This window comes from Nicotiana tabacum, chromosome 15, assembly GCF_000715075.1.
Source record: "Nicotiana tabacum cultivar K326 chromosome 15, ASM71507v2, whole genome shotgun sequence".
Classification (NCBI taxonomy): Eukaryota; Viridiplantae; Streptophyta; class Magnoliopsida; order Solanales; family Solanaceae; genus Nicotiana; species Nicotiana tabacum.
In genome coordinates, this window is record NC_134094.1 from 125,108,428 (window position 1) to 125,125,726 (window position 17,299).

The 17,299-nt window shown below is 33.0% G+C and overlaps 2 protein-coding genes across 2 annotated transcripts; both read right to left on the reverse strand.

The window, feature by feature from the left end:
• Positions 1–234: 234 nt before the first annotated feature.
• LOC107783896 (rhamnogalacturonan I rhamnosyltransferase 1-like) lies at positions 235–4,509 on the reverse strand. Its single transcript, XM_016604920.2, has 8 exons — positions 3,413–4,509; positions 2,562–2,629; positions 2,376–2,464; positions 2,092–2,257; positions 1,714–2,003; positions 1,435–1,639; positions 1,184–1,341; positions 235–1,018 (listed from the first exon to the last, which is right to left on the reverse strand). Exons 1-8 carry the CDS (start codon positions 3,747–3,749, stop codon positions 766–768), a joined length of 1,566 nt encoding a protein of 521 aa, XP_016460406.1. The 5' UTR covers positions 3,750–4,509; the 3' UTR covers positions 235–765.
• Positions 4,510–14,587: 10,078 nt separating this feature from the next.
• On the reverse strand, positions 14,588–15,319 carry LOC107765442 (uncharacterized). Its single transcript, XM_016584089.1, has 2 exons — positions 14,875–15,319; positions 14,588–14,814 (listed from the first exon to the last, which is right to left on the reverse strand). The coding sequence occupies exons 1-2, from the start codon at positions 15,317–15,319 to the stop codon at positions 14,588–14,590; spliced, it is 672 nt and encodes a 223-aa protein (XP_016439575.1).
• Between the last annotated feature and the right edge of the window lie 1,980 nt (positions 15,320–17,299).

Genomic DNA, 17,299 nt, shown 5'->3' on the forward strand with positions numbered 1-17,299 from the left:
TGTCCCGTTGGACAGCATTAAGCTCCCGCTATGCTTGGGGGATCCGGGGAAGGGTCGAACAACAATGGTCTATTGTACGCGGCCTTAATTACTCTACATTTCTGCAAGAACCTGTTTCCACTGCTCGAACTCGTGACCTCATGGTCACATGGCAGCAACTTTACCAGTTACGCCAAGGCTCTCCTTTCAAACTAAACCTTTCAAATTATCAATTATCAACTCTATAAACATGTAGACTAACAAATTAAAAGGAGATAAACTCCTATTATATATAGCAAATAAATTTCCATGAACTGCCCAAGTTTCAGGAATGTCACAACATGAACAATGTAGAGCAACCAGCAGTGTGTACAAAGGGGGAAAAGAAATGAGGAAACTAAGCAATGTGTATAAAGGGGCCCCAACTAAGGTATGGGATGGAGCCTTAAATTTGTGAATCCAGAGTTTCCAGTTAAACAAATCTACATTTCACCCCTCTTGGTGTACACTGCAGGCTGCAGTGATGTAACTCGCAAACGGAGTGCAGCTCCTATATACATGAATTTGGTTGTTAATTTGCGTAGAACATTCTAATGTACCCGTCCCGAATGCTACCTACATCTTCTGGGGCATTAAAATGCGCCTTACCCTGAACTTCAACAGCCGCCTCCATGAGATAAACCTGCTTTCTCAACGGTCATGCAGTGTTGAAGAGTATTCTCTAAGCATGTAACGGAACTGCATGGGGAGTCTTTTCTTCTAACCAAATGTAACCACCACCGTGTTTTAAATGCTACTTGATGTTTCATCCTCATTAGATGGTTCTAAGCATTCCCACGGGTTGGAGTAGAAATAATCCTCTTCTTTAGGCCGGTCTGGAATCACCAACCTCTTAGTAGGGTTTCCCATGCGTTCAGCGTGAGCTTCCTTAACAGCAGCAGAAAACTCATCCCACGTCAAGAATCCAGCATTATATTGGTCTATCAAATCGACTAGATGCTTTCTGTCCAGCAAGATCGTTTTCTTGAATCCAAGATATCTGCATAGAATGGGAAAACTTTAAGTCCTTAACGAAAAGCTACTTACAAAGTACATTCTCAACAACGGATGCTAAAATTTGTATCAAGACCAGTAACTCCTCGGATGTCGTGCGCGCAAGCTGGCCCAGACACCATGGTTATTAAAAAAAAAAAAAAAACAGTACCTGCGATGTCCTTCAACAACTTTAGCCATGTTTCCATCATATGTCGGGACAAAAATATCACTCTCCAGTGAAACAAGATAATCTAATGCTGCCATCTGTGAAGAGTGATTTTGAAAGAACCTAAGCTCAGAAGGCTCAAGTAGTGTTTCCTTCCTCACCTGCTCATAACAAGGACCCAGTACAAAAGGTGAGACGGCAAATTCAGGCAACAAATATGAAAGCTTTTAAGGAAACTTGCATTTTCTGACTACCAGATTTGGATAAGCTGCCGTAAGACTAGCCATTCTCCTTGTCCCACCATATATCTCCCCAGCAGCAATATAAACTTGGATGCTAGGATCAATGTCCAATGCCCTTAATGTGAAGGCAGTCTCCTCGGGTGTCAAGGGACAGAGACCATCTCTCCTTTTCAAATCAGAATTTATGATTTTTTCTTTCCACCATGGATAAGCGTATCTGTAAAAAGGATTGGATCAGCCTTAGAAAGAGGGAAACTTAAGGCCACCACTGAATACGAGATATTATTTTACCTCATTCTTGTCAACTCTTCAACCTCCTCCTTGTTGCAGCCCTGAGTACAGCCAGAGAAAGCTAACATATCCATTTCATATCTGAGGTGCAGCACCATAAAAGGACCTTTTTGCCTGAGAAGTCGAATAACCTTTTTACCCAACTCTTCTATCTGAGGGGTGAATTTTAAGGCACTAAAATTGACTCGGCACCGCAGCTTCTGAATTTCCAAAGGTTGGCCATTATTAGCAAGCCGAGCATCAGTTCTATTCAAGTGAACAACTTTGTATTTCCGAATTAATGGAAGGACCTGTATTCAGCAAATGTGACCTTCATCGGTACTAGGAAAGAGGATGCAAGTAACAAGTACAAAGGAATTGTGGCATGAAAGCACAAACCTGATTGTGGTAATAAGAAATATCAGACCAACTAATAGGAGGCATGGTATAAATCATTCCTAGTTGTACTCTCCTCTTCAGTCTTGGGGGTAGCTCTCTCAATATTCGAACTTCATCCCTCAAAGACATTATAAAATTATCAACATCAAATATGTCTTGAAACTCACTGCAAGTCAAAAGAAAAGAAGACATTTTAGATTGTACAACAGTCCACAGATCATCTAAAGAGCTGGTGATTCGAACGACCAAAAAAGAAAACGAACGAGATACTTAAGGAAACACACCTTGGATCAGCCCAAAAGGAGGTTTTATCCAGCTCAGGCACTATAAGAGTCACATTCAAATATCTTGCAATAGCAACCATATCACATATCTGAAATACAGGAGAAGATGTCAAAACTCAGGATGGTTTAGTTTTGTCTTATTACATCCTTATGTGCCATGAACTGATATAATCTAAAGTTACTCACTGCTGCTCGCATTTGATTAAGACCTCCATTACATGAAACCATGAGATAACCATTATTCTTGTAAACCCCTGGATTCAGAAACCATCAGAACTGTCAGTCTCACAAATTGTTCAAGGTTAGAAGCCATAACTGAAAATCAATGGGAAAAAGCTGTGAGAGCAAAAAGAAAACGGATCCATAGAAGGACATCGCCCAATTTTTTTTTTCTTTGAGACATAATAACTGCAGATCAAAAACTTTAGATAACTTGAATTGATGTCTTCTTTAGTTATTCAACTAAGATACACTAGCAATACTCTCAAACATTTCGACAACACACTTCACGATTCTCTCAATTAAAATTAGCATTATGCTACAAATACGTGGTGATTTGAGAAAGATCCCTTCTTTGATACTTCCTCCTTCAACAATATGCATACATGACATTAATTAAGCTATATGCATCAATATTTTCAAATTCTCTTTTCTATAACAAACACAATATGGAAGGTGATTTTCCTTTTATCCACCGCTCTCCAACATAATACTGACTATGTTGCTCGGACTCTACAAAAATATCGTTGGGTGTGTATCGGATCATCCAAAAAGTAGTGCATTTTTGGAAGATCTAACACGGGTGCAACAACATTTTTTTAGAGTCCACGCAACATAGACTACTGGTAAGATATTAGGAAAAACATCTAATCTATCTTCATCATAGTTACTACTTTTAAGCTGATTTAACCTATTGCAACACTCCTCATTTATCGGGACTTGCGACGAGCTATTAGTAAAACAAATTAACAAGCCACATGGACACAAAAACATATACACACTAAAAATGAGAGTTGTAAGTTAAAAAGACTACTCACTCTTAGGGGGAAGAACTCTAGCAAGGACCTCGAGTGGCGATTTAACAACCAATGCTGCAGCAGACTCCTGAGAAAAGCAACAAGGCCAACCTTTCAAAACTCTAGGCCCCCAAAGTTCCCCCAATGTTGTCATTTGGACCAAACAAGTCCACAACAATACCATTGTTGTTGCCCTTATCATCCATAACTTCATTCTAGACCCCGAAAAAATTACAGAACTCTTCAGTTTCTCTACACGACTATCTCCTAAAGTTGTCCCTTTTAGCCCCATTACACCCAATCCCCACCTCCTTCTCCTCCTTTCTCTCTCTTCCATATCTCCCTCTATTCTGCACATATCCCTCCCATAAACTTCAAATTACACCAAAAAGCTCATTTCTTTCGGATAATGTAGGATCCGAAATCCCATCGACAGGTTTACCCGACACTTGTATTCATAAATTTTAGCAGATTTTCCAGTGGATCACTCAAACTGCACACAAACTGACTCGAACACTACCATTAAAAATAGGATCCAATACCAATCAGAAACTAAAAGAAAATTATTCCTAGTCCAGTTTCTTGATAAATTGAACAAATCTCGAACAACCCCACGTGTTACAAAGACAAATAATGTCTATCAAATCCGAGCACCAAATGTGAGAAAATTTTGTATTCTTTAACCTCTCTATAAGTTTCTGGTCAAATACAGAAGAAAAATCCGAAAATTTCAAGCAAAATGTAAAAAAGCTTCAATCTTTAAATGATCAAAAGAAGAGAACCCCAACTGATTTTTTCAACATTTTCGAAGAGAAAAATCAATATTAAAACTAGATTAAGAATGAATGAGAATAAGCTCTGAAGGGTTTTTTCCGGCTAGGCGGCGGTGTAATCACCGGAATCTTGAAACGCCGGTGGGGGGAAAAGGTAGATGAGGATGAGAATAGGAGACAGAAAAGAGAATGATAAGCACGAAGCGTAGCGTAGGTTAAAGAATGGTGTGGTTGAATGTACTTGATTATTTCTTAAACGAGGTTTGGAGAGTGGTTATCTTATGTGGAGAAGTTCACATTTGTTTCGTGTTCTTGCTTTGCTTATTTTGTGCAGCAACTGCATGTGGATATGGTGAGCTAAGCTATGGGTATTTATAGTGAAAATAAGATAAAGAACTAAATTATCTTTGTTTGTTACGGCTTGTTTGGATGGTAGTTACCTATTGTATTGTATCGTATTGTTACCTTAAATTTGATATTTGTTTTGGTTGTTACTTAAATTTTATTGTATCGTATCATTAAATTCGTTGTTACGTAACGACGAAATGTGCCACTTTATGTAACGAACGATTTGGTTTGGTTGCGTCGTTATCTTGTCTTTTTCTCTCATCTCACCCTTCACTATTATTAAATAATTTTATTTTATCATTTACTCTACCTTTTTTATATAATAAATTTACCCCGTATCATAATTTCTCTTTATAATATTGCAAATTTATTCTTCATATCGCTGGTGCATGATATCATGAAACAACGACAAACGATACAATCTATCCAAATATTGTAATCATCAAATGATACAGTACAATATAATATAATACGATACATTATGAAATGATGTGTAAAAACCATCCAAACAAGCTGTTAGTAGACAATATTAACATTCAAACAACATTTGAACATTGATGAAGCAAATCAAATATAGCTTTGTTGTTGTCTCTTTTTTACGAATTCAACCAAGTGCACCATTTAACCAATCATCACTTTAGGGGAAGAACATGTTACTGAAAGGGACGCGAAATCTAACACTCTTAGGGATCTCAAGAGGGAATTCAACCAATTGCACTATTTGCAGGCAGATTATATTAAATCAATTTAAGAAAATATATACATAAAATGGCTAGTTTAGCCATGGGTTCACGTGCCTCATATATTAGGCCATAAATTTGCCATTGGTATAACCTCAACACTTAAACCAACTATATCATGGATATCCTACAAAATAATTAGGATAGAATTTTCATTTATATAAGTGATTCAAGTTTGTGATTTTAAAATATAAGAACCAGATCACAAGTAGCTTTATAATAATTGAAGTGAAACTATCAAAATGCAAATTACAAATACAAATGGAGAATAACCCCTATAAATTAAGTATTACAAAATAACAAATAAAATTAATTGCATGTACAAAAATATTTTACAAACAATTGATAGTATATACTATCAAATATTTATTTTTTATTTCATATTTAAGTGTTCTAAAAGATGCATATCTTAAAAAACATTATTATCTACTTAACAGAATAATATTAAAATGAGTTAGCAAAATACATCACTTCATTTAAAATTTCATAAAATCTCATATACAGGAATGCATTTTTAAGTTAGTTTATATTTTTCATTATATCATGTCAATTATATTAATTTACTTATTTTGTAGATATATCAAAACCAAACACTTTAATTTCTCATACAACGAAAATAATATGTAAATAAATATTTGTATAAGATTCTCTCTACTTTAGTGCAATTTAAAGTAGAATAAAACTTTTGGTCAATTTTCGATTAAAACTAGAAAACATAAATTAAGAAAAAATAAGTGGTAAATGGTTTCTCCTATGTAAGCCAAACTAATTTCTACCCTAATGGGTCCCATACTTTTAAGTCCAGCCTGACGTGTCAGAAAAACAAGCTGTCTCAGCCTTACACGTGGCGTACCGAGCTGACTGTACAACCTCCTTATCGCTTATTTATCGAAACACAGATTTCGCGTCCCTTTCAAATTTGCTATTTGTAGAGAGACACATACTACTACTATATTAAGTTTTGCATACTTTATACAAAAATTTAAAAGTTAATACAATAATCCCGCTAAAATTTTTAGATAACTCCATAAGAATTTTATTTACCAAGTAAAAAACTATACTTATGGAGTATTATTGTTATCCTCCTCTCTGAACTATAATATTTCGAGTAAATTTCATAGGTAGTTATTCCATTTTATGTTACGTAGGAATCATTCATTACGCAAAAGTTACTTTTCTTTTTCTTTGTTACGTAAGAACCATTCAATTTTGTGCTCATTACTCAAAAGTCATATTTCTTTCTTTTGTTACACAAAAATTATTTTACTTTGCTTTATTTATTACAAAAGTTACCTTGGCCAGATTTTATAATACTTTTACTTGAAAAGTCTATTATGTCCTTGACATTAATCCTCTCATTTATGTAATACATTCTATATTATATACTATATAATATATTTTTACCTAGGTATTTTACTTATAATTAAAATAACTTTAAATTATTTTATTTATTATTTTTATAATATATTCATATCTTTAATTTTTCCATGGCACTCAATTTGTTTAATCATATTCAAACATGAACATATTTTAAATATAAAAATGATAAAAAATATTTATTTAAAATAATAAAACACAAATTTGTTTAACAAATGATAATTTTTTATATTCAATAAAAAAAATTAAAAAAAGTTTTAAATATATTTGTGTTTAATATTAAGTTTTTAAGATTTTATCTGTTAATATTATTTATTTAAAAATATTAATTTGATGTATCATTTTGCTAAATGTGGATATTTTATTTATTAAATTAATGGGTATGGCTTGGCCGATAAATCAATGAGCTTTGGTTTTTTTAATTTTTATTAAACATATTTCATTAAGAATGATTAAGAACGTGGACTTGAGATTTTTTCACGGTAATGTTACTGACAAATATAGTAATGCTATTTATATATCTTGAAAATTAATATTAAGAAAAAAATAAATGTACGAATATATTATAAAAATAATAAATAAAATAGCATTAAGTTATTTTAATTATAAGTAAAATACATGGGTAAATGTATATTATATAGTATATAATATAATATACTACATAAATGGGAGATTTATAATGTCAAGGGTATAATAGACTTTTCAGGTGAAAGATTTGTAAAATCTGATTAAAGTGATTATTGTGATAACTAGAATATAGTAAAAAATAATTTTTGTGTAACAAAAGAAAGAAAAATGACTTTTGGATAATGAACACAACGTTGAATGACTTTAACGTAACAAAAGAAAGAAAAGTAACTTTTGGGTAATGAACACAAAGTTGAATAACCACCCATGAAATTTATTCTAATATTTCTTATCCAAAACCCCTTGCAGTAGGGTTGTGCATAATTTGGTAAATACCAAATTACCGTACCTAAACCAAAAAATTTGATAATTGGTATTCAATATTTTGGTATTCGGTATGGTATTTGGTTTAAGTTTTAAAAACAATTGGTATTTGTTATGGTATTTGGTATTTTATAATAAAATACAGAAATACCGATACCATATCGAAATATATATTATATTACACAATACACATATTATTAATTATAACATAAACATAAAAAAAATCTAAAATTTTACTTTCTTTTATTCTCGAAATTCATCAATTAACTCTAAATAACAAGACATTTCTAATGATCAAATTTATTCCTTTATGTACAGTTTTTTCTCTCTAGGTTGATATTTGCTCGTTTTGGACAAAACTTTTATCAACAAACGTTTTTAGTTTTGTACTTTTGAGTACTTTAATTACGAATATTACAGTCTATGACTTTATGCATCAGTTAGTATTCAAACCGAATAAACCAAAACCGAACTGAATAAACCGAAACTGAATGGAGAAAAACCGAACCATACCTAACTTAATTTGGTACGGTATTGGTATAACATTTTAAGAAATCGAATACCGAAAATACTAAATCGAAATATCTAAATACCGTACCGTACCGACCGACGAACACCCCTACCATGCACTGTCAAGTAGTATGGAAAATGGCTTCATTCTTATGTAGGAGCTAGAAAATATGCCAAAAAGAGAATGCATATCGCATTTTACATTCATTTTTTCATTTTTGTTTTCTTTTTATTTCTTCTTTTCTTTTTCTTTTTCTTTTTAATTTTTTTCTTCCTCAAAACTCTGTATCTTTTGATGATAGCATTAAATTATTTAAAATTCATAATCTTAGAATAACAGTACTAGTAAAAATAATTTAATAAAAAAATGATAAACCTAGTTGTCAATCAGAAATAAATTTTGTCGATAACAATAGACTTAGTTAAAAAAAAACATAACTCATACGCGAACAAAAGTTATTATTAGGGGTTTTTTTCATTTATATACACTATTTGAAACCTTATTATGAAAAATATTTATGTTTTGGTATTTACCCGACCTAAATACATTTTAGTTATAAAATATATAAAATCCACCTTAAAAGGCTCACAATTCATTATTTGGGCCTTCAATCAAGGGATTTAGTTACATTCTTTTCCTTTTTTCTCTCCTCTTCTCTTTTCTTATTTTTCTTCCCCCTTAATATACGGTAATCTTCCTATACGAAAATCAATAATTACCATCTTCTCAATGTCAACATCTTTTTTTTTTTGGACAAAAATGTCTAAAATATTACTAATTCTAGAATCTTCATGGAACATAAATCGGGAACTTTTAGTCACAAGTCTTCGTTCTGGAAAATAAAAATACATTGCAAACATAAAAGCTAGTGAATTAACTAACTGGGTTCTTTGATATCAACCAAGGATACAGATTTCATTTCTTCTTCTCACCACCTCCAGTGGCCCTCATCTTACGGAGAACACTAATAGGGATAAAATATCGAATCAGATTATAATATCAATCACCAAATATCCAGCGCCTCAACTTCATATTTAAAATTAGTTTGTTCACATCTTCATATTTTTCTATAAATAAACAAGCCAAAAAAGTACCAATACACCCTTTTAAAGTTCACAAAAGAAGTTTCAATTTTATAAGAAAATAGATGAAAATGGCTGCAGATTCAGCCACTTCTCTGTTCTTGACACTATTTCATATTACACAAATATAATTTTTATACAATATGTCTTTTGTATATTTTGTATCTGATTTATACATAATTAAAAATAAATTATATAGTATACAACTTATTTATGATTTATCTACAACTTTCATACATCATTTTTACTCAGTTAAATACAACAACAATATCATACAACTTAAATACAAATTTTATACAAATTTTATAAAATATGTCTTTTGTATATTTTGTATCTGATTTATACATAGTAAAAATAAATTTCATACAAATAATTATATATTATACAACTTATCTACAACTTTCATATATTATTTCTACCCAATTATATACAACTACAATATCAACAACAACAACCCAGTAAAATCCCACTAATGGGGTCTGGGGAGGGTAGTGTGTACGCAGACCTTACCCCTACCCCGAAGGAGTAAAGAGGCTGTTTTCGAAAGACCCTCGGCTTAAAAAAATAAAAAAATAAAAAGACAAAATGATAAAAAGGAGACAATATTAGTATCACATCGAGTTTCAATATGAAATTCAGCCAAAATCAAGTCTAATCTTCACCAAAACACACTCAAAATTGAGATATAAACTCCAAACAATATTTTTAATTGTTTGGAACAACACCCAATCCAAACAAATAATGGTTTCTGAAAATCCAAATTCGAATTCAAAGCTTCAAAACTTTTTAATGGCTGTCAATGGTGGAATTGCTGCTCTCTTACTGGAATTAGGGCTGATCTTCGAAAATATTTTTTTCTTCATTGAAAGTTAAGCAAGCGATATGCGTTAATGGAGGTGTGTGGTAGAGTATTTAGAGCTTGAATCTATAAAAATTGAGAGAGATTTTTAAAGAAGAGTGAAAAAATATAGAGGGATTTTTGAAGAAGAGTAAAAATAAACGTTAATGGAGGGAGATACTGAAGATACATGTATGTGGGGTGGGGTGGGGGTGGGGGGGGGAGAAACGTGGGGGGGGGGAGAGTGGGATATAGACGTTAGAGTGATTTTAGGATTTAATTATTTTCATTAAATGCCTAAAAATGTACATAATTGGTAATTTTATATATATTATGTAATTAGATTAAAACTTGAATAGGGAGGGTAATAAAGTTTGAAATAGTGTATAGGAATATAAAAATTCCTATTATAAGTACGTTTTAATGTCTAAGTATATATGTTCTTAAAGTGATTTTTAAAAAACTTTTTTTTTTTTAAATACAAATAATTCCTCTAGTGTTTGTTAATAAAAATTTGGCAGATACTCAGGAGCTACTTATGTTAGGCAAATTTCAAATTGTGATAATAATGGTTACTAATGCAAATTTACTACAAAAAAAATGGGGGAAGATTTTAAGAATTAAACCAATCAAATTCAAACCCAAGGATAGCTAACCTCAATAGGGTTCGAGCTGTGGAGTAGAGTTGGGGTTTGTGAATGTTGGTGGTGACCTCAAAAGGATGTGGTGCTTTGAATGAGGCTGCTTTTCTCTTAACCAGAGGTCTCGAATTCGAACTTTGAGTATGAAAAAATCTTTGATAGGGAGCGCTATTTCTCAAATGGGGCCATACCCGACACGGATCCGGATATAGTCGGACTCCAATATGAATATCGGACACTGGATGAGAAACCACAAAAAAAGAAGTTCGTGGTGGGGTAAGGTGTTACATCCTTTTGGGACACTTTTTCTCTACGTCATATTCCATCCAATATAATTTTTCCTTTTTGGTATATCATACATTATAAATTTATAATCATTCACACCACGCTTCATTATTTGTTTTTTAGAGTATACTTTCTCTTTATTTCATAGGAGTGAATAATACTTCCTACGTTCAAAAAGTAAGAGAATAAAAATACATTTAATTATTAAATTTAATATTGTTTGATATAAAATATTAGTTGAAAACACCCTCAAAGAAGCAAGTTTCCTTCAAGAACTTCAAAAAATATATTGAAAACACCATCAAAATAAATTTGCAAGTTATGAGAAAGACTTTTACTGCGAGCAAAAATTTGCTAGGAAATTCTTTTTCAAGTTATTAACTTTATGGCAATAAAGAAAAGAAAAACAAGTTTAGTGTTACCTTTAAACTATTGAGAAAACAAAAATAGATTAAATTTCATCGTACCTTTAAACACACTTATTAGATTTAGATGATTTTGTTCTTGTTAGGTGAATCTCTTAATTTTTGTCACAATCGAGTTAGCTATGCAACTCTGGCTACAAAAGAACAAAGCCATGAGAATTTTCAATAGAACTAAAAAAGTTTTCGTGTGATCTATATAGGTTACGGGTCAAGACGCGGAAGTAACCACTAATGTTTATATTTGGATATCCTGCCTACATCACACCTCTCGGGACGCCACCCTTCTTCGAATTCAAGTGAACACGGAATATCTTATACATCGGTTGCACCTAAATGGAGCATAATCAAACTGTAAACACTACATTGAACCTTTAATACTTTCTTTCATACACTTTGATACATATTACTAAGTTTTCTTGCCTGTAGTCACATTTTTGAAGTAGTTTCTTAAATTGATCGATTTAATAGAATTACAATTTAGATGTCTAACCTATAAACACTCACCAACTACTAGCAATCTATCTTATCATGCTAAATAGTACTCCTCTTTTACCCCATAATTGATATAAATATACGAAATTAAATCTCTTAATTCCTAGACAGGGAACAAGGAAAAATATAAAAGAGTAATATACTTAAATTGCAGGGACCGCATACAGTCAATATAAAAGGACCAAACAAAGGTCATCAATGAGTGGCCCAATTGGCAGTATAAAAGGTAGGTGTGACTAATTCAATTGGGTGCATTAAAGTTCTTTTTTCTACATAATATATTCACGCATCAATTTTAAATTATGGTACGTGTCTCCGATCCAAGTAAGTTAGGAACATGGAGATAGTGAGAAATGGAGACGAGTCTCATCCACATAGATGAACTAGTCGTTGCCCATTTTTTTTTTAAAAATACTTACTTGCACTCGCGGTTTACACAAAATCAATTAAACTTATCATGGTTAAGTGGCCTACTGAAGTAAGAACACGCATTAAGTAATCATGATTAAGTGATACAATTTTATGTGCAAACACATCCCATGTTATAATTGCTTGGTGTAGACACCCAAGACAAGTTTTTACCTTTCGCTATCGAAATCCTTTAACGCAATCAATTTAAATTTGTACCAAATAAAATCATCAAGGATTAAAAGTTTTTCATTTCTAGGTTTGAACCTAGAATATATATATAGTTATTTCAACCATCTCAACACACCTCATCAGATTATCATCAATAAGAACATACCCAGTATAATCTCACATAGTGAGGTCTAGGGAGGGTAGTGTATATGCATATCTTACCCCTATCTTGTAGAGATAAATGGGTTATTTTCAATAGGCCCTCGGATGAGGAAAGCATAAGTACCACATGAAAAACAATAAGGGACAACAATGATAAGCTGTGGAAAAGCAGCATAAATAATAACAAAATAGTAAGATGACCGAAATGAAAGAAATAATATGTAGTCATAAAAACCTAATACAGTACTAACAAAATACGAGAGTACGTACTAATACACCACATCAGATTATCATTGCCCAAATTATTCACACACCTACACGACCTTTTAAGATAGTATGTTATTTAAGAGGTTATAATTAGAATGCCAACAATATAAAACTAGTTGAATTTTTTTGATAACATCTGTGAAATTACCATTGATAACAAATAAGCTACAAATTAGCAACACCTAAAGAGCACTCACTTCCACTGCCAATGTTTGCAGGGAGAGTTAGTCTCACAATAACATCTAATTACAACTAAGTACAAAGTAAAATATGCAGAAAATCTCTACTTCTTCTCATTTTTCTAGATATCCTAAGCATACCTATCCTATCTTTAATCTTTTGTTTAATCTGTGCTATCTCAACATTTTTTTTGTACATTTACTCCCTTGAATATCTTCCAATTTTTGGCCTTCCAAGTATGATATACAACAGTCCCCCAGATTGCCACTACCACTTCCTTCTTCAGACTTGTCCATTGTTGCCTCTTTATTTTTTCCAAAGTTGGTTGAACCTCACCAAACTATATATGGATACCAACCCATTGCATGAGTGGTTCTATTACTGCTGCTGTCCAATTACACTCTCCAAATAGGTGCTGGGATATCTCTGGGATCTGATCATAACATAGGCAACATTGCATATCCTCTACTTGAATTTGTAGCTTGAGCAGTCGATCTTTTGTAAGCAATCTCTGTTGGTTAGCTAGCCATAATATAAATCTATACTTTGGCATTACCATTCCACTTCATAGCAGTTCAGTTGTATTTAATCTACTATGTGGTCCAAGTAGTACAATGTAACTACTGGTGATTGAGTAGTCACATCCTTCTGTAAGAGTGTATTTCCCATGTTGATACCATGCATGCATCTCCTCCTTCATACCATTTAGTTTTCTCCAATACCAACTAATGTCTTGAGGCACTTGATGTGGCCATATATTAGTTTCCCCTTTCATATAAATTTCATGTACCCATTTCACCCAAATGGAGTGTTTATTTTCCACAAGCTGCCATAGCAATTTGCCCACTGAAGCAGTGTTCCAGTTTCTGCATCCTTTGACGTTTAAGCCACCTACTTTTTTAGGAAGACAAATCTTATCCCATGCAACTAATGAATCTTCCTATTGCCTTCTGTGGATCCCCACAAATACTCTTTGCATAACTTGTCTATGATCAGCTTTACAGAAAATCATCAGATCATCAACAAAGATCAAATGAGTTAACTTCAGTTGTTTGCATATTGAATGCAATCTGAAATCCGGCAATAAGCTCACACACTTGAGCAATCTGGATAGATACTCCGTTACCAGAACAAACAATAGAGGAGAAATAGGGTCACCCTGCCTCAAACCCTTTTTTCCTTCAAAGTAGCCATAACTTTCACCATTTACATTAATTGAGAACTTTGGTGATGTGACACACACCATTACTAGCTGGATGAATTTGGTAGGAAATCCAAATCCCTTGAATACTTCTTCTAGAAATTTCAGTTCACCATATCATATGCTTTCCTGAGGTCTATCTTCATGAGGCATCTAGATGTAGTCCTCCTATTCTAATGTCTCAATATGTTATGACAAATGAGCACATTATGCATCATAGATCTCCCTTGAACAAAGGCTGATTGGTTATCGGCTACAATATGTGTAATTGCATGCTTCATTCTGCTGCATATCAGCTTGGATATACACTTGTAGATAACATTACGATAAGAAATATGTCTGAATTAATTAGCATATTCAGGTGCATCCACTTTTGGAATCAATGCAATAATGGTCGAGTTAATCAGTTTGAGTAATTTGCCATTTTGGAAGAAGTCCAGCACAACCTCACTAATATCCTGCCCAATTACTGGCCAAGCAGCTTTGAAGAAGCCACTCCCATATCCATCTGGACTTGGGCTCTTGTTGCAATCAATTTGGAAGATTGCTTCTTTTACATCCTTGCTAGTAACTGGTTTCAGTAGGTCAATTTATTGTTCCACACTAAGGATAGGCCCTCTATTCAACATACTCATGAATGCATGTATTCTGGAAGTAGTTGTGTGACCCAATAAGCCTTCATAATACTCTACAAACAACTGCGCTATATTGTTTGGATTATGCTCCCATTCTCCCTGTTCATTCTTCAGTTGAGTCTCTGCCTGCTTGAGTTTCATGTGCTTAATCACTGAGTAAAAGTAACTTGTGTTGTCATCACCAAGTTGAATCCATGTTGCCTTAATTTTTTGTTGCAAGTGCATCTCATCTAGGTAGGATGAATTCCTGAACTTTTGATATAGTGCCTTTTCTCTGAGTTGAAGTTCAAAGTCCATAGGATTAACTTGTAGTAGATATTGTACCTGATGCAGTGCCATCCTATCTTCTTTGGCTTCATCCTCAATAGTCTTGGAGTGGTTTGTATTGAGAATCCTCAAGTTCTTCTTCAGTAGTTTTAGTTTCTTCACAATCTGAAACATTTTACAACCTTCTATTGGAATAGTCCATCCCTGTTGACCCAGTCAGTCGTTTTGAGAGTTGTAGCCTCATTCTCCCATTTACTACTCAATTTATGCTTCACAGTTATTATGTGACTTTCCGGGGTAATTAGTTTGGGTCTGGTGAAGTTTTAGGAATGAATTGGAACACTTAGTTCCAAGGTTTAAAGTTTAGGTTGAAATAGTGACCGGATGTCGACTTATATGTAAATGACTCCGGAATAGACTTTTGATAATTTCAATAGCTCCGTATGATGATTCTGGACTTAGGAACATGTCCGAATTTTTTTTTGAAAGTCCGTAGTGGAATTTGGCTTGAAATAGCCAAAAGTTGAATTTTTGGAAAGTTTGACCGGGGAGTTGACTTTTTGATATCGGGGTCGGAATCCAGTTCTGAAAATTTTTATAGCTCCGTTATGTTATTTATGACTTGTGTGCAAAATTTGAGGTCAATCAGACTTGATTTGATAGATTTCGGCATCGAATATAGAAGTTGGAAATTCTTAAGTTCCTTAAGCTTGAATTGGGGTATGATTCGTGGTTTTAGCATTGTTTTATGTGATTTGAGGTTTCAACTAAGTTCGTATGATGTTTAGGACTTGTTGGTATATTTGGTTGATGTCCCAAGGGCCTCGGGTGAGTTTCGGATGGTTAACAGATCAAAATTTGGACTTAAGCAACTGCTGGAATTTGTTTTGCTGGAAAATCGAGGCTGGAAAAAAATCGAGGCTAGAAAAATCGAAGCTGGAAAATCGAGGCTGGAAAAAACGAGGCTAGAAAATCGAAGGCTAGAAATCGAGGTCAGGAAATGGATAGAAACTTTAAGTTATAAAACGGGGGCTTCATCCCATTTTCCATTTTTGACAAATTGGAGCTTGGAGAGAGGCAATTTTTGAGAGATTTTCAAGGAAAAATATTGGGATAAGTGATTCTAACTCGGATTTGGTCAATATACACGAATATATCATTATTTTCATCATTTAATCAGTGTTTTGAGATGAAAACTTGGGGAAGATTGTAGAAATTTCATAAAACAAATTTTTGAGATTTCGATGTCGATTCGGAGTCGGATTTGAGTGAAACTAGTATTGTTAGACTCGTAATTAAATGCGTTATCAGATTTTGTGAGTTTTGTCAGATTTCGAGACGTGGGCCCCACAAGCGATTTTGGGTTAATTTTCGAATTTTTGTTAAAAATTTATATTTTCTTATGGAATTTATTCCTATAATTTGTATTGATTGAATCGAATTAATTATGATTAGATTCGAGCCGATCGAAGTCGGAAAATCGAGAAAAAGGCATACTACTTGACTGATTGAGCGTGGTTTGAGGTAAGTGACTTGTCTAACCTTGTGTGGGGGAAATTTCCCTTAGGATTGGTATCGATATAAAAATGTTGAGGTATTGAAAGTCATGTACACGAGGTGACGAGTATATACACTGGCTAAATGTGAAAGATTATGTCTTTAAATTGTGTAGAGCACTGTTGCATATTAATTAAATTATTTTATTATGTTATATTCATCATCATTAATATATTTTTGTATTTTAAATTTGTCTGACCTGTTCCTGCTAATTGTTTTACCTGTTTAGTTGAAACTCTATTTCTTTGTTCCGTGTATTACTTAAAGGTTGGATTTCTTAATTTAAATATTATTAAAAATAAAGTATTTTACATTTAAAAATTTTGATGTTAAGTCAAGATATTAAATTGTGAAATATTATTTTTGCTGAATATTTTGTGAAGATTTTTGTATTCATTGTGATTGAGCCGTGAGCTTCGTATTGTAGAAATAATGGATATTATTTTGCTGAATATTTTGTGAGACTTTGCATTCATTGTGATTGAGCCGTGAGCTTCTTATTGTAGAAATTATTCTTGTTGTTGATTTATTTTAGCAAGTTGATATATTTGGGCACTTGATGTGCAAATTATGATATATTGTGATATTGATACGCAT